Raw genomic sequence first — 21,869 nt, 5'->3', positions numbered from 1 at the left:
AAAACATGCGAGTTTTGTCACGACGGCGGTGAACAAGCCCATACGCGTGCCGTACGTGTACGCGCAGTTAATTCGCGTCGTCGTGTTTTTTCCACCCCCCCCCCTAACAATAAGGTTCGAGTTTGTGAGAGGAGGAAGGTTGCCATTTTGCGATTTACGCCGCTTCCGCTATTCAATGTCGCGTGCGAAAGCATTCAAGTGCATTCGCGTTAGTGGCAGGGATACATATTGTCAGTATTGCCCCGACGTTCAAACCCACGCGTGTTAACACTTTGCGGGCCTATTTGTTCGCTTGTCACCCCCCCCCCCTCACACCCCCCCTTCTCTCCCTCCACCGTCACCTCCCGTGAGAGTGGAGTGGAGGACTCCATTTTGAAGGCTGTGCGGCCACTGAACTCAAGTCCTCGTCGCAGGAAAGAAAAAGGGAAACGATATGCAATATGGCTCCACGGGTGTTTTCGTCTTGAGTGTGGTGAATCTTGATCTTTTGATGAAGATCAACATGACGGCTGGGTGGAAGTTCGGCGCGTGACGTCACCGCCGACGACTGCTCGTGATTGACGGCTCGTTAAGGCGAGGTGGGCACATGTGGGAAGGTGCATGTTTGTAGACAGGAAATGGACGTTTGTGTCCGATAAAAATCCACGTTAATGTTCGAAAGTTGTGTACCAAATAGAGTGGGGGTACATTTGTCTTTCAGGAGCATATATTAGAGGGGAGGTGTTGGAGCAAGAGGAGGAGGAGGAGGAGGAGGAGGGTGGTGGAAGAAGAGGCGGAGGAGGGAGGGTGAGTGCTCCTCGGGATCCGGGCCTAGTAGTGCCGCCGCCGGGACTCTCCTGTCGCTCTCATCCGCTGTCAAAAATCCGAGAATTGCCTTATTTAAGAGGCACAATGGAGACGGCGGGGCTCGCGCAGAAGCTGCTTGACATGGGAATGGTAAGAAACTCGTCCCGGATGTCGCGTTCGGCCGTGTTTTGCGTGATTTTTTTTTTTTTTTTTTTTTTACGTGCCTCTCTAACCACACTGATGCGCGCGCACGTATAGACACAAGTACCCAATGTGCGTGCGCGTTTGTGTGTGTTTCTGGCGTCGTCCTCTGTTGCATGTTTTGTTGTATTTTGACACCACACACTACAGATAGACACAGTGTCAAACGTGCATTTGCACACGCACGATGAGGGCCATTTTAATGCATCCGTGAGTGTGTGTCCTCATGCAGCACATATATACACACACGGCTCACATAATACATACAAACGCATGACATGATCTTCATCACATGGACCTCTCATCCCGTAATGGCTGCAACCGGCCACAAACAAAACATGTCTCCCAAGATGTCACCCAGTCCAGTTGTCATTTGACACACAATGATGGCTTTTCTTGTCATCTTCACCTCAAGGCGAGGTTTCTCAAGCTCCGCACACCAAAGGAGAAGACGACGATATGATCGGCAGTAGTTTTCTGCAGAGTCGTGGTTTTCTGCTCAAATTAGTTGATATCGTCTTTTTTTGATTTTAATTCACCACAAGATTTTTTTCCAAGACATACGTTGAAACTCTAGAAGAAGACAATAGTGTCAATTGTTAGATCCCGACCTTATTTTAAGGTATCTGGTATTGCAGAGACTGCCGATACCAACCACTGATGCTTAAGGCAAAAATAAACGACATTGACCTCCTGGCCAGTAGTTGGCGCCAGACGGCGGCAGATGAATACATTGGTGAATCATCATTTGCAACCAACCACCTTTCATCTTACTGACCCCCATGTTGGCTATACCGATGAATTAAATAACTGATGTCATTGTTCCCGTTCCAGGGAGGAAGCTTGCCAGCATGAGTGGGCCACATGCAGGCCCAAGCCGGGAGTCCAGCCGCCCTATAAGCCCTGCTTGTGACGTCTCCCGCCATCCCCGATCCAATCACAATAACGGCCCCCGCCCAAACATGTCCGCCGCCGCCTCCTCCCTGCAGCGCGCATCCCTTTACGGTTTTGCGCAAAGGGACCCCTCGCCCCCCTCATCCACCTACAGCCCCCTGAGGAGGCTGCAGCACCTCACCACCATGGTGAGCCAGCCCGACTTAGTTCTGCCCGCTCGCCCAGGTAAGAGCTGGGATTGGGGGTCCGATGAAAAGGAATCGGAGCGGGACTCTTGGGTCGACAGGGATTACTACGACGGCGGTTTTGCTAAACAAGCCGAGGTCCAAAGCGGCGACTCCAAAGAGGAGCCGGCAGCCACCTGTAGCAGTCCGAGCGTGTCAGAAAGGAAGACGGACGGTTGTTTCTCATGCCCGGCAAGCCCGGCCTTCTCTCTCGATAGCAGCAGCCCCTTTGCAAATGGCCTCCTTCACTTTGAATCCTCCTTGTTCGAGGACGAGGACAACGACGACTGTGACAAAGAGCAACGGGAGGCGACGTACCTCGCCGTCACAGACTCTCGGGATAAACACAACACTCCAGAGAATGAGCTTCAGTCCGCCTCTGCGGAGTCGCAGTCGGCACCCAAGGATACAAATGTTTCATCAGCAAAAGTCATCACCCGGTCCCAGTCGTCGGGCTTTCGCCGAAGGTACTGGGATGTTTCCGACGACGACTGGGAGAGCGACACGGACCTCTTCCTGTTTGGCGACAGCCCCTCCAGGCATTTGATGGCAAGTGCTCTTCCCGTTACAAAATACAGCAGGTCACAGTTACAATCCTAGATCTTTATTTTTTTTAATGGAGCACCCTCTATCACTAATCTGCACTAAAGCTGAAGTAAATACTCAACTTTATCTCTACAGTCTGTTGTATTAGTTGCAATTTAGCCAATTAAATGGCCCCGATAGGTGAAAAAAAACAAAACATTCCAGGTGCCTGTTGTTGTTGAGGAACTAGTATTAAGTCTAATGAATACTGAACATATAAATGTTTCATGGCTGTTTTATTTTTTTTGCATGGTCGACAGCAGAGCGACATGAAACGAAGCTCTGTACCACCCGTCAAGTTTCTAGAGGGTGAGGTCATTTGGGCTAAGTTCAACAGACGGCCATGGTGGCCGTGCGAGGTGATTGTTGACCCTGCGAAGGGAGTCTATCACAGGGTGAAAGGTGGGCCAGTAACTTTTGTTGACTGTAGACTCGTGTCTTGTCGTTTGGATGCTGACTGATCATTGTGACTTTTTTTGAAGAGCCCAGTGATCGGCCGTGTCGGCTCTACTACATCAGGACTTTTGGGGAACCAGAGGAGCAAGCTTGGGTGGAAGATAAATCAACTCATATTTTTCACGGAGGCTTTCAGTTCGAGCAGCTTGCGCAGTTGCGTAGGAAGGCGAAGCAAAGGGGGCAGAAATACACGGTAAGGTTTTTCTTTGTGTCTGAATAATTGCTGCATACGACAATCCAATCTGGATCTTCACTGATTCTGTCTTTCCACAGATCGCTAAACGCTATGAGGCGTCTTGGAAATTCAGTGTGGCTGAAGCCGAACGTATTCTCCAGCAAAGACCCAAGATAGACTCTTTAACCATGGACAATTCCTCAATGGTGACCAAGTCCTGTCCTTCTATTTCACTTTCTGGCCCCGCGGCAATCTCCAACCTTCTGGAAAATTCCCACACAATCAATGGATCATCTTCCCAGGTATCATCCCCAGTAGAAAATAACAAAGGCACTTTAAAGAAGTCTTCTGACAAGCGGGAAGACTTTAACTCCTCAAATAAGCAGTCGAAAAAGATCCGACATAAGAGCACCAACCAATCAAATAAGAAAGTAGAGTGCCCTTATTCGGACCTTGACTCGGTCCCTAAGATTTTGTGTCCTAAAGCACTTGAACGTCAAACTACATCGACTCATTCACCCGCTAATGTCGCCAAGGAGGAAAAAAAACAACCAGAGATGCAAAGTGGTCTGTGGTTCACTAAATCAGGCAAAGACAGGCGACCTAAAACTGTTAGTCCGGATCGGTCAGATCCGACACTTTTCAGCAATCTGCTCAGTAAGAAAAAGACCTCCGCTGTTAATAAAAACATGATGGCTCAAGAGGATTCCGCCTTCTCTGGGCAAGATGAACAGGCTGGATTGGTAACTAGCGAAACCAAGCTTGTGTCTGAGCAGTTATGGCAGTTGGACTCTAAAAATACCGTTGTAGCCAACAAACCTTTCAAAGGTACTGTTGAGCTGTTGTCACAACATCAGCAGTCGACGGATTTTTCCGATCATTTCGAATTGTCACAATTGCAAGAGTCCGTGGTCTTTTCTGAACCTTGCGGATCTTCGCAAAATCGCCAGTCTGAGGGTTGTTTTGACCCTCAAGAGTTGAAAGATGTTTCGGACTCTCAGGTTTTGGCACGAAAACAAGAGTCCGTGTTGTCTTCTGACCCTCGAGGGTTGTCACAAAAGCAGAAATCTGTGGATTCATCTTACTCTAAAGGTCTATCACAAAACCACGAGTCTAGGAATTGTTCTGACACTCGAGGGTCTAGTCAAAAGAATAAATCTTCATCAGACTCTTGGGGATTGCCCCAAAAGCATAAGTCAGTAGATTCCTCTGACCCCGGAAGAACATCACAAAAACATAAATCTGTGGCTTCTTCTGACCATCAAGAATTGCCCCAAAAGCAGGAATCGATGGAATCTTCGGCACGTTTATCCAAAAAACAGAAGTCGGTGAATTGTTTTGGCCCGGAAGGATTGTCACAAAAGGAGTCCAGGGATTCTTCTGACTCTCAAATATTCCCACGAAAGCAGAGGTCAATGGATTATTCTGACTCTTCAAAATCAACCCCAAAGGAGAAGTTTGTCGATGCATCTGATCAACTGTCGCAGAGGCAGAAATCCGTCGATTCTTCTGATACTCAACGATTGTCAAAAAAACGGGAAACCACAGATTTTTCTGATCTTCCGGAATCATCACAAAAACAGAAAAGTGCAGATTCTTTGTGCCCACAAAAATCATTACAAAATTCATTTTATCCTGGAACATTGTCACAAAAGGAGAAATCAGTGACTTCTACAAACCTTCAAAGATCACCACAAAAGCAAAAATGTGTGGATTCTTCTGACCGTCAAGGACTGTCACTAAAGCACGAGCCTAGGAATTCTTCTAAATCTCGAGAATCGTCTCAAAAGCAGAAGTCAGTTGATTATTTTGGCCCAGAAAGAGTCTCAAAAAAGAGGTCAAGGGATTCTTTGAATCACCACCAAACATGGTCACAAAAGTCCAAGGATTGTTTTGACCCTCAAGGATCTCAAAAGCAGCACTCAGTCAGTGATTTTGGACCTCAAGCATTATCAAATATGGGCTCAAAGGATTCTTTTCCCCACCAAATTGAGTCCAAGGATTTGTCAGACATTCAAGGCTCATCAAAAAAGCAGAAATTTATAGAGTTGTCTGACCGTCGAGGATTGTCCCAAAAGCAGAAGTCAGTGGATTCTTTTGGTCTGAAAAGATTGTCACATAAGGAGGAGTTCAGAGAATCTTCCAACCCCCAAATAGTGTCACCAAAGTGGAAGGCAATGGATTCTTCCAGCCCTCAAAGATCATCACAAACACTGGAGTCCCGCCACTTTTCTGACCTACATGGATCATCGCAAAAGCCGAAGTCACTGCTTTCTCACTCTCGAGGATCACCCCAGAAGAAACCTCACTCTCAAGAATCATCACTAAAGCAGAAATCCCTACACACTTCAGACCTTCAAAAGTCATCCCAAAAGCAGAAGTCAGTGAATTCTTCTCAACCTCAAGGATCATCCCAAAAGCAGAAGTTAGTCGATTCTTCAGATGCCCATAGATTGTCACAGAAGCAGCAGTCAGTGGCTTCTTCTGACCCTCAAGCTTCGAATTCAAGAGATTCGCTTGATCATCGAGGATCATCACATAAGACAAAGTCCACGGCTGCTTGTGACTCTCGTGAAGTGTCAAAAAAGCACGAGTCCTTGGGTTCTTCTGACCGGAGACAATTGTCGCAAAAACAGGAGTTGAACTATTTTTCTGACACTCGAGTTTTGTCACCAAAGCTGAAGTCAGTGGATTCCTCGAAACCTCGAGGATCATCACAAAGGCACGAGTCCAGGAATTCTTCTGACACTCAAATTTTGTCACAAAAGCTGAAGGCAGTGAGTTTTTCTGATCCCCGTGGGTCACCACCGAAGCAGATACCCAAGGATTCTTATGACCCTTGTAAACCATCACATAAGAAGAAATCAATAGATTTGTTTGAGCCTGAAACATCACCCCATAAGAAGAAGTTGGATTTTTCTGACGTTGGGATATCGCCCAAAAAACTGGAGTACAGGCATTTCTCCAATCCCCAAGGATCGTCAAAAAAGCAGAGTTGTAAGTATTCTTCTGATCCTCCAGTTTTGTCTCACAAGCTGAAGTCAGCGGATTCATCTCAAAAACAGGACTCCAAGGTTTCCTCTGACCCGCGTGGAACATCACAAAAGCAGAAATCACCGCATCCATCTGAGGTCCAAAGATCATCACATAAGCAGTCATTGGATTCTTCCGACCTTCGAGTATCGTCCCAAAAACTGCAAAACCGGAATTCCTCTGACCCTCAGGGATCCTCCCAAGCATCTGTGGATTCTTCCGACCCTCGAGTATTGTCCCAAAAACTGCAAAATTGGAATTCCTCTGACCCCCAGGGATCTTCACAAGCGTCTGTGGATTCTCGCAGGTCCTCTGAGAAGTCTGCTTCTTTAAAGGGTGGACAACTGATCCCTAATTCTAAACACTCTTCCAAAAGGCCTTCAAGTAGCACACCTGTTAAAAGTATCAGCAAGCGACCCAGTGTAACGTTCAACAGTCAAAGTGATCCATGTAAATGGAGCGCCAGTCCAAAAATTGCTCTTTACCAGACAGAAGAAAGGGAAGGCAATACCAAGAATGATGTATCAACAGAACTTCACGATGCTCTGATTGCTCAATGTAAACTACCATTTGTTAAATTGATGCGCCAAGACAGTAATATTGAGAATTACTTGAAGTCTCAAAGTACTCCTAGCCAAAACGACCAAACCGGATGTCCAGACACAAATGAACCCCAAAGAAGAACAGTTGCTCACCCTTCCTCTAAGTCAGATAAGATGGACCGAGCAGCAAGTATCTTTAAAAATCGTGTAGACAATAACATTTCCCAAAACAGTGAAGACAAAAGTGTGTCTGGAAATACCAATGGCAAAAGTCTTTTGGGCAATACCAAAGATAAAAGTGTTTCTAGAAATCGCCAAGACAAAAGCGTGTACAGAAATAGCGAAGACAAAAATGTTTCTAGAAATGGTGAGGACAAAAGGCTTTCCGGGAAAAATGAAGCTGTGTCCGGATACAGTGAAGAAAACCCTTTTCCAGAATTTTCCAGAATCAGTGAAGACACAAATGTTTGGAGAAAAAACGAGGACAAAATTGTGGCTATAAATGGTGATCACAGTGAAGACAAGCATATTTTTGGAAAAAATCAGGACAAATTTTTGTCCACAAATGATGATGGCCAAAGTTTTTCTACTCATAGTGGACACAAACTTGTTTTGGGTAAAAATGTATGTCAGAATAGTAAAGACAAAAGTGTTTCTGGAAATAGGGAAGACAAAATAGTTTTCCGAATTGCTGAAGACCAGCATGTTTTCAGACGAAATGAAGACAAAAGTAATTGTGGAAGTGAAGACAAAGATGTGTGCAGAATGACTGATTCCAAAACTGAAGACCTGAGGGTTTCTCGATGCACTGAAGACAAATATGATTCCAGACTCAGTGACAAGACAATTGTTTCCAGAAATAGTGTGTCCAAAAAAGATGCAGACTGTTCAGATTTGGAGATGACGGAGTGTGCTCCGATTTCTTCCGATCTTTCACAAAGTTCTCAGCAACATGAGCCTTGTGTGGTGCACATCACAACCCCCTCTCAACATGATCAAAATTCCCAATCTGGGAAAGTGCCCCTAGAACTATCATCCCCCGAGACCAATTGTCTTACATCAAAGCCCATCACTGATAAATTGCCAGAAGTTCTTCCACCCGCCCATCTTCCAGCCAGCAACCGACTGATGTCAAGAGCACTGAAAACCATGAAGGTCCTCCAAAAGCTGAAGCATGGAAAAGCCAAAAGGAAGGCTGCTCAGAAAGAACTCTTGCGTCATAGCAAAAACCAGACCAACCGTTCTCAGGACACAGAAAGCTATTTGGACCTGACCACTAATGTCAAACCGGCAGAGTCCCAACATTGTGACTATGATCAGGACACCGTGTCCAGTTGTAAAAGCCCTCCCTCGATCTATTCCGAATCCACTGAAGTCAAGGGCGAAGAGGAAGTGCTTTCGGTGTCTTCAACCCCACCAATGGACTTCATCCCCCTCACCTCCAATGTAAAGACAAAGGAGGCAAACCAAAGCACCTCTTTGTCGCCGCCATTTTCTTTTATGAATTCTTTGAAAAACACCAAGGAGGTCTCCTTCCAATCCTTGACCGACAAGGCCAACGGCAAAGCCATCGCCTTTAAACCGGACATGAACTACAAGTTCAGCACTTTTCTTATGATGATGAAAGACATGCATGATACTCGAGAGCGCGACGGGGCCCCCTTAGAACTGGAGATTGGACCGCCAAGTGCCCACGTCAAGAAAGAGCCCTCGGTGATGCCTGGGGCGGCTCCACTCGCAGGACAACAACAATCCATCGTGAATGACGATCCAGATTTTCGTCCATACGTGGACACAACTAGAAGGGGGCCTTATAAGAGAAGGAGCAGCTCCACTTGGATGAAGAATAAAGCTGACCGCAAAGTGCCTAGTTGGCCTGCCGGGTCTGGACCCGGCTACCCAGGCGTGGGGTCCTTGCTGGGAATTGACATTTCCTCTGTACTAGATTACTCGTCCAAGGTCCGGTCCCTGTTGGATGTGCAGGCCTGCCACTGGGAGGGCCAGCCCGGCAATGATGAAGGATTGTTGAGGTGGGGTGGAGACTTTGAACAGATGAATAACTTTGTCTCCAACTGCACCAAAGCCAAGACCACCTTGGCCCGTAACACCCGAGAAGGCGATGACGATTTATCTGGTAAGGAATGATCTTCAGGATTATTTTTTTTGTATGTATTGATGCTCTCTACAATGCCTTTCCAACGATGTTCTCAGAAGTTTTAACTCTTGACTCATATGATTGATTATGCACGTGAAATTGAGGGTAAAAACAAAAAGGGGACGTGTACACATCCCTGTGGTACTCCTTTGGTCATTGTAAATATATATATTTTTGCTCTCAACATATCTCAATTCCGTGTATTGCAGTACACATTTAAGAAATGCAGTATTGAAACATTTTGACATCATTTAGCTAATAAACGAGTGCGGAAACCAAGCAAGAGGCTCCTGGAATGGACTGAAGAGTACGAGCAGATATTTTCCTCCAAGAAGAAATCTAAAAAGCCTCTTCCAACTATTTCAATGGTAAGTTAAGAAGGAAAACAAAAGGTTAAGATTCTGTATGAAAAGTTCAAATCTGGCGTTCCCCTTAGGACAACCAAGCACTTTCATCTCAAGCACCTGTAGTGGACAAGAACGCGCTGGAGCCTCCATCCTTGAACGCACTTCCTGAAATGCAGACTCCGCCTCCGGAGGAAATCACCCTCACCACGGAACTCCAAATCCCCAGCGGCCAAAACGCATCCCCGCAGGAAGCGCCGGCGCTTTCCATCGACACCTTGACCCCGCCTCCCGAGACAGACGCCGAACCGCCACCAATGGAAGACCTCGCCAGAGATGACCGTGAGATGACGATAACCTCTGCTGGCTCTGGTCGTCATCTGTCAAACATTCTTGTGACGTTTTCCCTTCAGGCAAGCTGCAAAAGAAGCGGAAGAGGAAACCAACTCCCAAGATCCTGGAATATTGTCTCGAAGCAGAGGCCTCTGTCGGCCCAAAGAAGAAGGTACTGGCCTCCCCATGCATTCAAAATGGCCGCTACATCAAGTGCACTTAATCAGATCCGATACATGAGCTGCACCCAAATTCTGCTTATTATTATTATAAAATCAAAATTAAACATAATAGTCTTTTCAAAGGCAAACATTTAGATTCAATTTTTGTTTTTGTTTTTTTGCAGCTCAAAATTGTGAAGAGCAACTCATACGATACTCCTGAAACAGGTCAGTGAAGACCTTCGGATTTTAGCAAGCCCTTCCAATTACATTTCATTTGCAAAGCTATGAAAAGAAAATGCAGCTTAACCTCACTAACGCTTATTCAGATCCTGATCCTCCCGCTCTAAAACCGATGAGCCCGGTAGTTTCCGCGTCACTGGCGACGGCGGCCCACCTGACTCCAGCCAGCCCCCCCGCGCTGGCACCGGCGCTGTCCGAACAGGCGGACGGCCCGCTTTCTGACCTTCCTCAAGCGGACGACGGCTTCAAGTACACGACGGAGTCAGAGGTATTGCGAATGAATTCATCCAGTCAAAGAATTCTTGAATGCACGTCTTCGTTCTTTTGTCTCCAGGGTGAAGCCTCCATGTTGGACCAGAGCTTCTCCTCCACCCGAGATGAGTCGTCGCCATGTGGCGACTCGCTCGGACAAGGCCGGAGGATCATCGGTGACCGAGGTGGCCCGGCTTCTTTGAAGGAGAACGTGTGTCAGGTGATCTCACATTTGGCGCCCGATCTTTTTGTTGTTTTGGCTTTTTTTTTTTTTTTTCTAAATGCACCTTGTGCGTTGTCAGGTGTGTGAGAAGACGGGCGAGCTGCTGCTCTGCGAGGGGCAATGCTGCGGCGCTTTTCACCTGGCCTGCATCTCATTGGCCGAGGCCCCCAAGGGGAAGTTTGTGTGCCCGGAATGCAAGTCGGGTAAGAACAACAAGCTTGACTTTGCTCGGGAACGACTGATGCAAACGGTGTCTTTCCACCACGCAGGCGTTCACACTTGCTTCGTGTGTAAGAAGCGCAGCGAGGACGTACGGCGCTGCATGATCCCCGTGTGTGGCAAGTTTTACCACGGCGAATGCATCGCCGCCTACGCGCCCACTGCGCCCGTCAGTCGCGGCTTCCGCTGCTCCATCCACGCCTGTCTCGCCTGCTTCATCGCCAACCCCGGCAGTCCCTCCGTCTCCAAAGGTGAGTCGCTGCCGGCCCGCTTAGCTTCACGCCCCCCCCCCTCACTGCTGGCTTCACGCCTGTCACTGCGGCCAGGTCGTCTGGTGCGCTGCGTACGCTGCCCGGTGGCTTACCACGCCAACGACATGTGCATGGCGGCCGGCTGCGTGATCCTCTCCAGCAACAGCATCATCTGTCCTAACCACTTCACGCCGCGGCGCGGTGTCAAGAACCACGAGCACGTGAACGTCAGCTGGTGTTTCGTCTGCACCGAAGGTAACGATCGGCGGGCCAAAACCCCAAAATATTCTTTTGATCACATTGTACAGCTGCCACTCAGAGTAAAGTAACATTATTATAATATCGTCCTGCAGGGGGCAGTCTGCTGTGCTGCGAGTCGTGCCCGGCGGCCTTCCACCGAGAGTGTCTGAACATGGAGATGCCCAAAGGCAGCTGGTACTGCAACGATTGCAAGGCCGGCAAGAAGCCTCGCTACCAGGACATTCTGTGGGTCAAGGTGGGACGCTACAGGTCAGTAACACACGACACGGGAAAGAAAACAACCAGTAGAACAAATGGGTTTGATTGGTTGCTCTCTCTGCCAAGATGGTGGCCCGCCGAGGTCAGCGACCCTAAAAGCATCCCGGAGAACATCCAGCGCATGAGGCACGACGTGGGCGAGTTCCCCGTCCACTTCTTCGGCTCCAACGACTACCTGTGGACCTACCAGGCGCGCGTCTTTCCCTACATGGATGTGGACGCCAATAGCAGAGAGAAGATGGGCAAAGGCGTGGACAACACTTACAAGAAAGGTCAGAAAACGCCGCCTGCCACGTCTGGACAAATTGTGACCATTGTGCTTCTTCTGCAGCTCTGGAGGAGGCGGCCGTACGCTTTCGCGAGCTTCAGGCCGAGAAGGAGCTTCGGCAGCTTCAAGAGGACAGAAAGAACGACAGGAAGCCGCCGCCTTACAAACACATCAAGGTCAGATAACAGAAAAAAAAATTCCAGTCAACTTTTGTGAATGACGCCTTCACCAAAACTAGAGTAGAATCCGACCGTATGACATTCAATTTGGATGACCTGTCCTGACTCCGCCTCCCGCAGGTGAACCGGCCAATAGGGAAGGTCCAAATCGTCACGGCCGACCTGTCCGAGATCCCGCGCTGCAACTGCAAGGCGACGGACGAGAACCCGTGCGGAGGAGACTCGGAGTGCATCAACCGCATGCTGCTCTACGAATGTCACCCGCAGGTGCCGCCCCCCCCCCCCCAAAAAAAAATTTTTCCGTTCCATTCACTTCTATATCTGTAAGAAATATAATCACGTCCGCAGGTTTGCCCGGCCGGCGATCGCTGCCTCAACCAGACGTTCAGCAGGCGTCAGTACAGCCAAGTGGAGATTTTCAGGACGCTGTCTCGAGGTTGGGGCCTCCGCTGCGTGCACGACATCAAGAAGGTAGATCAAGCTCCGCCCACCCGGCTGCGCTTCTTCAATCCGGTCGCTGGAGGCTTTTCCTCGCGTTTGCCGCCAGGGCCAGTTTGTGAGCGAGTACGTCGGCGAGGTGATCGACGAGGAGGAGTGCCGGAACAGGATCAGACACGCCCAGGAGCACGACATCTGTAACTTCTACATGCTAACTCTGGACAAGGTACGTGCAGGCGCAAATACGGAGCTAGCGATGATTCTCACGATGGATTTGGGACTCGCTAGGACCGTATCATCGACGCCGGTCCGAAAGGGAACGAGGCTCGCTTTATGAACCACTGCTGCCAGCCCAACTGCGAGACGCAGAAGTGGACGGTGAGCGGCGACACGCGCGTCGGACTTTTCGCCCTGGTGGACGTCCCGGCGGGTAGGCTCTTCCACAAAAACAATAATAAAAAAAAAAATAATAATTTGACAAATTCTCACCGAATGTTGTCGTGCGCAGGCACCGAACTCACCTTCAACTACAACCTGGAGTGTTTGGGCAACGGCAAGACGGTGTGCAAGTGCGGCGCGCCCAACTGCAGCGGCTTTCTCGGCGTGAGGCCCAAGGTCAGCTTCCCTCTTCTCGTTTTTTTTTTAGCTCACTAACTGAGGCTGCAGTTATGGAATTGAGTATTCTACTCGCTGTTTTCCAACAGAACAATCCGCCGCCGGACGACAAAGGCCGCAAGATGAAGCGGCGCGGCCACGGCAGAAGGAAGAAAAAGGTGGTGGTGACCAAAGAGCGTGAGGACGAGTGTTTCAGCTGCGGCGACGGCGGCCAGATGGTCTCCTGCAAGAAGCCCGGCTGCCCCAAGGTCTACCACGCCGACTGCCTCAACCTCACCAGGAGGCCCGCTGGTCAGTGTTCACTCAACGGCTCATTTTGGAATTTTGCAGGTGTCAAAATGATTTTAATTTTTGCTCTTCTTGCCAGGCCGCTGGGAATGCCCTCGTCACCAGTGCGACATCTGCGGCAAGGAGGCGCTGTCCTTCTGCGAGGCGTGTCCCAGCTCTTTCTGCGAGCAGCACCGCGAGGGCCTGCTCTTCATCTCCAAACTGGACGGAAAGCTTGCCTGCACCGAGCACGATCCGTGCGGGCCCCACCCGCTGGAGCCGGGCGAGATCCGCGAGTACGACCAGAACTTGACGTCAGGCTTGGGCATGGCTGTCATCACGCCGCCGTCGTCGTCCACCGTGCCGTGCGTCCGACCCGCCGGCGCGCCCCCCACCGGGCCCCGGGACGTCAACCGGGACTCCTTTCCCGCCTTTTCCATACCGATGCCCATTACCATTCCCGTCTCGGCGCCGGCCGCTTCGCCTTCTGCGGGCGGCGGCTTTGACCTCCCGCAGTACTCGCCCATCTCCTCCTACGAGGAGGACGAGGAGGAGACGCCGGAAGAAGAGAACGAGGAGGACGAGGAGGAAGCTCTGGAATATCTTGAGATCAGAGATGATGAGGAGAAGGAAGAGGAGGAGTGACTCAGTGGTTTGTTACTACCCAATCGTAGCGTGTCGTTTATTCTGTTACAGGAAGCACTTGCGACGCAAGCTCGGACCCTTTGCACACATTTGCGACAACTGTAAAAAAATAATAATAATAACAAATGTTTCATTGGCACGGTGTTGCACCATGACCTCATTTCCAGCGTTCACCTCAGGAGACTCAATATGAGAGCTGTCATCTGCCTTTTACACACCTCACAATTGGCCAAACGATCCAGGGGCACCGCTAGGGGGTGGCCAGGGGTGGCCCTGGCCACCACAGCGCCTCACCCACATAAGCCGCTGTTGAGCGCTCCCCCGGCAACCTGGTGAGAGACCTTCCTTCGTCAGGGAATCATTTTTATCCATTGGGACCGTTTTATTTATTTATTTGAAGTGTAAAGGTTTTTGAGCCAGCTTTCATTTTGATTCTCACGCTTCCTAATCCCACTTGAGCAGAAGTCAGCCTCTGTTGGACTGTTCTGTCCCGTTTCACTGGACACTTGTTGCTTCCTTAGACGCTGTCAGCAGGCGGACATTTTGGACCTTTGGACCAATCAAGGGAGCGACGCAACGCGCCTTTGACGGCGTTTCATCCAAATGTGAAGGTGACCAATCACAAAACATCACGGGCGGGATCTTGACATAGCACTTGAGTCCGAAAGACATTTCTCAGAATGTGAGGGGGCAAATGCGAGATGGACAAAAGTATCGGGACACGACTCTTAATCAATTAACGGTTCAGTGGTTGAACTTAGTTCTCTTTTTATAGTGCTTGTCCTCATTTGCAGTTTACCCCCAAAAAATGAAGTGGGGTCCAACTGGGATCGGTCAAGGTTAAGAACCTTTTGCTCTCCCCTGAACAAGAAACATTGGATAATTACGTGCTTCCAATTTTTTTTTTTTTTTATTAACGTCGTGTGTCTCGATACTTTTGTCCAGATATTTCCACCATGATGCATTTATGGAGGGCAAAAAAAACAAAAAACAAAAAAAACTGGTCTTAACACTGAAACACCAGAGAGATGGCACTAAGTTGCAGTGTGTATGCCGTAGTCATTTATTTATATTACTGTCATTGTGACGCACAACTGCCACCGTGTTGCTTCTGTGTGCGAGCGTGTGTATCGTCCTCAAGACTAAATTAAGTATTATGTGTGTGTGTGTGTGTGCGTGAGCGATCTGCCTAAAAGTGTCTTCTCCCTGGAGCTATTTTGAAGAAATGGATCGGGCGCCCCCCCTTACTAACATCTCGTTCCAGTCAGTTCCGTCTTGCCGTCATCCATACGCAAAAATATACAGTAAATATATAAATATATATATAGAGAAAGAGAGATGTTGTGAAATAAGCACTTTGTACTGGCCTCATTTTTTTTCTGCTCCATCATGAAGCCAAAATAAAAAGTAGAACTGCAAGTGACAAATTTCCATTTGAATAATGTGTGACCACCTTTCTATTGTGCATTTGATGTGTGAAGCGACGATCGTGAAAAGAAATTCACATTTAAGCTCGCCACTATATTGTGTGTGTGTGTGTGTCCCCCCCCCCCCCCGCTTATTATTTTACAATTAAAAATCTTTTCAAACTTAAAATCTTTTGAAAAATATGATTTTACAGCATTGGAAAAATGTATTTGGTATAAAAAGAGGGACAGATTTCGCTCAGCTTTTTTTTTTTTTTTCATGCACAATCGTTTATTTCACAGTTTAGCTGGATGTGTGAAATGAGGAAAAAAAAAAAAAAAAGCCCAGCTAAGGATGACTCATGACACATTTTATGAGACTTGTAATTCTATAGGAGCACTTACATTTGAACTTTTTTCTTTGACAGCTTGTATTTGAAAAAAAAAAAACCCAAAACATTCAAGCAGTTGTTTGAAACATTATCCGGCACTGTGATTTTGAAAAGGCAATAAATAAGTGCGCAAACATATGATGACTGAGTGTGAAAAAATGTTAACATTATTCTGAGGTTGACTTGTCAGTTTGTGCCATCGAGGTCTTTTTTTTGACCAAATTTCCCACTGAAGGAAAGGGGGGGGTGGGCGGAAGAGCCTGACAGACAGGGGTCAAAAGGTCAGTCACCTTTTTTTTCATTCAGGCAGCTCCGGCTGTGATAAGCTGATCATGTGATGCAGCAATACAGGAAGTCAAGACACAAATCTGCCAATGGTCCTTTTGTGCAGTCTTGACGGGTGTAAACTGCATTAAGGTAAGCAGAAGAAAAAAAAAAAAAAAATCACAGCAGTTCAGTTGTCTTCAATCGACACAGCTTTGGAGCGGGAGATCCTCTTCTGGATGAAATGTTCTTTCATTCAAAGCTCCACCCAGTTTGTCATGGCACAAAAAAAAAAGACCATTTTGCTCTCTCGCTCTTTTTTTTTTTTTATTTTCTTCTGTCGTCTTCCCCAGTGTTCTCCCCCCGGTCCAGCGTCAGTTGCTGTTGCAGCATGAGTAGAAGTATGACTCTTTCTTCTGGCCCAAGTTGACTCCTGATTCTTCTGCTGAAACACAGCGCAACGTCTTAGGTTTGTGTCATTTTCTTTTTTTACATTTTCATATCTTATCTGGGACACATTTTAGGTGGCCAATGCGTGAAAGCTCACCTGTCATGTACTGGAAGGTGGCGTTGTTGTAGTCCTCGGCCACCTTCTGGAACAGCTCATCTGTGGCGGTAAGAGATTTTGCTTTTCATTTGATCTCATACAACAGCTGCGTTACAAGGGAACAACAATTCCCTTGTGCTCTGGGACATTCCATTTTGTGTTTCATCAAATGAGCACGTGCCCATTTGGTTGCCCATGTGATCATTCGTGGAATGGATAGACTACGAATAAATAAATTCAAGCGTGAGATGTGAGCGAGCACTTCTGCGGGCGACGGTGACTCACCCACGTTGCTTCCCGTTTTACTGGAGGTCTCAAAATGCTGCGCTCCGATCTCTACCCAAACAAATAAACAAGTCATTCAGTATGTGACAACACAGGAAATATTTTACAATCAGGGCATTTGACTTTTTCAGTTCTTCCGCTAAAGCCTGATTTGACAGTTAATTTCAGAAAGCCCAGTTTCCTCTTTTTCCACTCGGCGTTTCGGGTTACCTTCGACAAAGTCCTGAGTGTCGTGGTAGTCGATCTGACGGAGACTCCGGTCTCCTTGGATCAGGTCGCTTTTGGTACCGCATAAGTAGATCTTACAATCCTATCGGCAGTTGGAAAGAAAAAATATGAATCAAGAGCACATCAGCCTAAGAGAAGCTCTCGTACCTCTTCGCAGTTTTGTAGTTCTTGCACCCAAAAACGAGCTCGCTGGAAACTGCTGCTGTCTGTCAGATCTAAAAAAAAAAAAAAAAAATGCACAGAAATTATTTTTCAATTCAACACATCCAGCAGACACGAGACATAAAATGGCCGTCAGCACGTGCCATTTACCGTAGCAGACGATGGCTGCCCGGGCTCCTCTGTAATAGATTCTGCTCATTGCTTCATAGCGTTCAGATCCGGCCGTGTCCTGGTAGCATGACAAAAACGGTCCTTGTGAATAAAACGGTTATATAAAGCGGAAAGACGAGAAGTTCTGCTTTGAGCTAGTGTAGGAACAAGATGGCCATTAAGGTGGAACCTGACTCACCCATATTCCCAAGGTGATCACTTTGTCTCCCACCTGAATTGGTTTGGCCACAAAAGCGGCACCGATAGTCTGCAAGGAGGAGATCAAAAATAAAAATCTGATTTGATTCAAAATCTTGACTTAATTCCTAATATCAATTTGGAATCCACAGATTCAAAACCTGCAAGCTAAATAGCCTCGGTGTATTCAAATCTTACGTTTTGATAAGGTCCGTCCAGGAAGCGGTGGTGGACGTATCTCTCCACCAGGCTGGTCTTCCCCACGCTCTCCTTGCCCAACATCACCACTTTGGCGTCCACGCGCATGCCGCTCATACTCCTCAATCACGCGTGGAGGGGGAAGAAGGAAGTCAGTGTGGAAGGAAAGAAGAAAGAGCTGGCCTCTGAAAAGAAAAAAAGATGCACAACACACACACACACAAGGAATCAGAAAAGATTTGGGGATCAAATTCAAAAGGAAGTTACACAATATGTTCCTTTAGACTAAAGTACAAAAGTCCATTAGGAGTATTTTCAGCATCCTGCACTTAAGCAAAATGACATACTCTTAACTAAATAAAATGATTTGTCAAATCATACTGATCATTTTTTCCCTTAAAAAAAATCTACAAAACATGTTCTTATAAAGTTATTTTAATCAGGAAAATATACACATTTTCCTCAAGTATATTTTATGAAAGAGAAATAATCTTTAGTCAAGAATACATGACAACTTTTTTTCCTTCACTGGATTACAACTAATTCCCTTATACGATATTCGTGTTTTTTATGTTTTAAACTTTTCAGGGTAGCTCTTTTACTCCCATGTAACAAACCAATTTGTTTATTAACTTTCATTAGAACGGTGTGTCAAGGAAAATGTTTTGTTTTTAAAAACATACCTTAGTCAGTTAGCAATTTGTTGCGAGAGAAATACACAGTTCGGGTATATTAATAAATGCCGAGGCCTGAAATTAACACTCATGTTTACTTTGAACAGATTTGTTAAATGATTTTTATGTAGCTCCCTAAAAACGAATCCATAAATAAATCTGTTGGCTATGGGGGAAATTCGAGCTCTTACGAGGCAGCTAGATGAACTCAACACGTCTTCATCGTCGCTCCACAACAACAGCAGCAGCAAAAAGTGATGTTGACATGAGCGTCTACAAAATATTCGCTTGGACGCCCGAGAAGGTGGCAGAAGAGACGCTTGTCATCTCAGCCCAGCCTCGTCAAGCTAAAGTGAGCTAAAAGCTAAGCCGGTTGCTCTTCGCGAATGTGCCCTCCCCTGTTGCGCAATGGCACAAAAGAGAACTACAAAACGTTCCTGAAATACAAAATGAGTATTAAATGATAAAAATTGGAGATGTCATGGAATGTTGGATGAATGCGAAAAGGGGAACAAAGCGGCGCTTCCGAGGGGCAAAATGTTTTAAACTCAGCTTTGTTTGTTGAGGTAGGAACCAAACATAAACGTCACCGTGGCTTGTTTCTGGACGGAAGACAAAAGCAGACACTCAAGTTGTTTTTAGTGAAATTTCAGTTTCTCTCCTTTTTTTGTTTAAAAATTCACGAATTATTACATAAAAAGGACGGTAAGGCGCGTTATTGTAAAAATTAGATACAAAACATCAAATTAGCGTTGCGTACTAGAATAGCAAAACACGCTACATTGTTTACTTTAGGTGAATAAGCTTTGTAAACCTAAAAATACGTATTTGTATTGCATTCCCTATGTTTCATTCAATTTCAATTAATTGCACGGTAATCTGCTTTATTGACCAAGTTTAGTGGAGGGGGGGCAGTAACTATACACATCAAACGTTAAAAACAACTATAACACAACTAAACACACGTGTTCATAGTGATTTGCACAATCACGCTAGGTTCGTACGTGACTTGTATGACGACCATAATTTAACATCAATTTAATCGGATTTATGGTATTTTATGTAAGAGTTTGGCAGTCGTCTAGAGTCATGCGATTGGACGGAGTTGCTAAAGCGTCATAATTCCGAGGCCGAGGTTGGCTGAAAGCTCTTTACTTTCCCCCCCACTCTCCAGACACGCCCACACTGAGGAAAACACGGACAGAGTCAACATGGCTGAAGCGGACGACCCCGAGACAACTTCAGGCGGAATCTTACAAGAGATTTTCACGTCTCCTTTGAACCTGGCCCTGCTCGCTTTGTGTCTTTACCTGCTGTACAAAATTTTCCGCGGGGATAAGCCCCTGGAGGTGGAAGCGACGGAGCCGCCGCTGCCTAAACTGAAAAAGCGAGACTTCACCCGAGACGAGTTGAAGCCTTACGATGGGCTGCAGAGTCCCCGAATCCTCATGGCTGTCAATGGAAAAGTATTCGATGTGACCAGGGGCAGCAAGTTTTATGGGCCGGGTAAGTTTTTCTGGATGTTTTGTCTCCAGTTTCACACAAACTGTTTTATTGTTTCGCATGAACGGCATAAAAGGTCGACATTTCTCAATTTGACTTAGATCCCCGTTCCTCAAAATAGTAGAAGATAAAAAAAATAGTCCGCTTATAAAGGAACAAATAGCAATGAACCACAGGGTGAACTGTGTCTGTTTGACAAATTAACCCAAGTGAGTTGCATCAGCAAACACAGACACACACTGTTCGTTCGTTTGTTTGTTTATTTGGGCCCAATTCCAAGAAAGCAACCAAACTGAAAACTATTTCGAACTCCTAGCTGATTCGGGTTCCCAAAATATTCCAGAACATGTGGTCAAATACAAAGCTGCAGTACTTTGCAATACAACTCCACTTGGAAAATGCGTCCTCTGGTGGAAGCTCATCTCGTTGATCTCATCTGAGCGTTGCAACCTTTGTTGCGTGTCACCTCTGACCAGCATGAATGAATGGATGACAGTTTATTTTGATCAGTCATTGTAAAACCATTGAGCTCACGTTGCGTTCATGCAAAACTTTTTTTTTTTCTCTTATTGTGCTACAAACTGCTTGATCCTTATTTGTGCAGCCCCCTAAAAAATCAATTCAAGAGGTAAAGACCACAAAGGGAATTTTAGATTACGTTCCGTATTTTCCAGACGGTCCGTACGGAGTGTTTGCCGGCAGGGACGCTTCCCGAGGCCTGGCCACCTTCTGCCTGGGTAAGGAGGCCCTGAAAGACGAGCACGACGACTTGTCCGACCTGAATGCCACGGAGCTGGAGAGCCTCTCCGAGTGGGAGGCCCAGTTCACATGTGAGTGTCGACAAGAGTCCCGCCGCCGCAAATATCGACTTTGTTTCTTTGCTCATTGTCAAGCTAACTGTGTAAATTCTGAATACCTGTCTCATTTTCTGTCATTCCAGTTAAATACGACTACATCGGGAAGCTGCTAAAACCCGGCGAGGAGCCGACAGAGTACACAGACGACGAGGAAGTCAAGGACAAGAAAGCAGACTAAAGAGTGAAACGCGAAGGTAGAAAAAGCCGCCGATGCCTTAATCATTAAGGCGTTAGCATTAAGGTTTCATGCTAATGTTATTGAAATACTGTTGATCTCACACCAAGGGCTCACATCAGTGTCACCTTGTTTCCTGACATGTCATAAGCTTCACGCTCGCTTACCTATCAGCCCGATCATCATTTTGTAACTGCGACTACCGTCGCGGAACGTGCTCAAATAAATACCTTCACGTTGATGTCACAGGTGACTTTATGCCGAGGCAGTGCGGACTGCCACCGCTTTCCAAAAAGGAAAAGGGGGCCAATCAGAACGACTGTAACCAGTGAAGGAAGATGTTGTTTTTTTTTCTGTTGTTTTTGTTTTTTTTTAGAGGTGGACCAAGTGTACTCCTTTCATATGAAATCATGTTTCTCACTTTTCACTGTCATTCCCGTTCCAAAACGCCACATACTCACGTTTATTGTAAATTCAGTGAGGTAATAAATGTCATTTGCTAAGCTTTGTACAGACGGACAGACTGAATGTTATAATACCGTCAGCCTGTAAATGATATCCATTTAATAAATAAACCTTTGAAAAGAGCAATTTTCTTTTGTTTCCTTGTGGTAGTTTACAATAAAAATCACTGTATTTGATGAATTATAATCTACATAAATACTTAAATGGCAGTTCATGCAAACATTTCACTGGGAAAAAAAAAATCCACAATCAAATAATTTGAATGTAATGTAAAACCTCGACAATTACATTTATTTAAAGACAAGCGATTGTTAAATTATTACACAGAAAAAAATATATACATTTATAATCAAATAA

At 46.5% G+C, this 21,869-nt stretch overlaps 3 protein-coding genes and 1 long non-coding RNA gene across 10 annotated transcripts; 3 read left to right on the top strand and 1 right to left on the bottom strand.

Annotated features, from left to right (window-relative positions):
* The first annotated feature begins 329 nt into the window (after nt 1-329).
* Nucleotides 330-16,051, top strand: nsd1b (nuclear receptor binding SET domain protein 1b). Of its 5 annotated transcripts, none has more exons than XR_015068591.1 (25): nt 1,705-1,723; nt 1,822-2,654; nt 2,951-3,092; nt 3,173-3,339; nt 3,420-9,030; nt 9,307-9,419; nt 9,488-9,737; nt 9,809-9,900; nt 10,075-10,117; nt 10,219-10,400; nt 10,467-10,604; nt 10,687-10,810; nt 10,877-11,077; nt 11,153-11,332; nt 11,431-11,587; nt 11,663-11,868; nt 11,928-12,040; nt 12,164-12,310; nt 12,392-12,514; nt 12,591-12,707; nt 12,770-12,911; nt 12,990-13,096; nt 13,186-13,387; nt 13,464-14,340; nt 14,530-16,051. XR_015068591.1 is itself a non-coding variant. In XM_085935119.1 (25 exons), exons 2-24 carry the CDS (start codon nt 1,839-1,841, stop codon nt 14,006-14,008), a joined length of 9,918 nt encoding a protein of 3,305 aa, XP_085791245.1. In that variant the 5' UTR covers nt 1,705-1,723; nt 1,822-1,838; the 3' UTR covers nt 14,009-14,015; nt 14,530-16,051. The 5 variants fall into 5 exon arrangements, 4 of the variants coding, with proteins under 4 accessions (XP_085791248.1, XP_085791245.1, XP_085791246.1 ...); XM_085935119.1 differs by having other exon boundaries at nt 13,464-14,015; XM_085935122.1 differs by lacking the exon at nt 1,705-1,723 and adding an exon at nt 330-936 and having other exon boundaries at nt 13,464-16,050.
* Nucleotides 15,699-19,097, bottom strand: rab24 (RAB24, member RAS oncogene family). 3 transcript variants are annotated; one of them, XM_085935123.1, is made up of 9 exons: nt 18,704-19,097; nt 17,839-18,023; nt 17,642-17,710; nt 17,443-17,521; nt 17,278-17,345; nt 17,113-17,212; nt 16,903-16,953; nt 16,618-16,677; nt 15,699-16,515 (listed from the first exon to the last, which is right to left on the bottom strand). In XM_085935123.1, the coding sequence occupies exons 2-9, from the start codon at nt 17,953-17,955 to the stop codon at nt 16,445-16,447; spliced, it is 615 nt and encodes a 204-aa protein (XP_085791249.1). In that variant the 5' UTR covers nt 17,956-18,023; nt 18,704-19,097; the 3' UTR covers nt 15,699-16,444. The 3 variants fall into 3 exon arrangements, with proteins under 3 accessions (XP_085791249.1, XP_085791251.1, XP_085791250.1); XM_085935125.1 differs by having other exon boundaries at nt 15,699-16,512; nt 18,704-19,093; XM_085935124.1 differs by lacking the exon at nt 18,704-19,097 and adding an exon at nt 18,522-18,691.
* On the top strand, nt 16,098-18,246 carry LOC147043018 (uncharacterized). Its single transcript, XR_015068592.1, has 3 exons — nt 16,098-16,539; nt 16,595-16,685; nt 17,850-18,246. It is a non-coding gene; the product is annotated as an uncharacterized LOC147043018 (long non-coding RNA).
* pgrmc1 (progesterone receptor membrane component 1) lies at nt 19,097-21,632 on the top strand. The gene is made up of 5 exons (XM_085935126.1): nt 19,097-19,217; nt 19,687-20,018; nt 20,690-20,845; nt 20,956-21,066; nt 21,297-21,632. Exons 2-4 carry the CDS (start codon nt 19,724-19,726, stop codon nt 21,048-21,050), a joined length of 546 nt encoding a protein of 181 aa, XP_085791252.1. The 5' UTR covers nt 19,097-19,217; nt 19,687-19,723; the 3' UTR covers nt 21,051-21,066; nt 21,297-21,632.
* Nucleotides 21,633-21,869: the final 237 nt, after the last annotated feature.

This window comes from Syngnathus leptorhynchus, chromosome 17 (assembly GCF_054491065.1).
Source record: "Syngnathus leptorhynchus isolate UIUO chromosome 17, UIUO_Slep, whole genome shotgun sequence".
Classification (NCBI taxonomy): domain Eukaryota; kingdom Metazoa; phylum Chordata; class Actinopteri; order Syngnathiformes; family Syngnathidae; genus Syngnathus; species Syngnathus leptorhynchus.
This window is presented reverse-complemented; position numbering and strand designations above follow the sequence as displayed.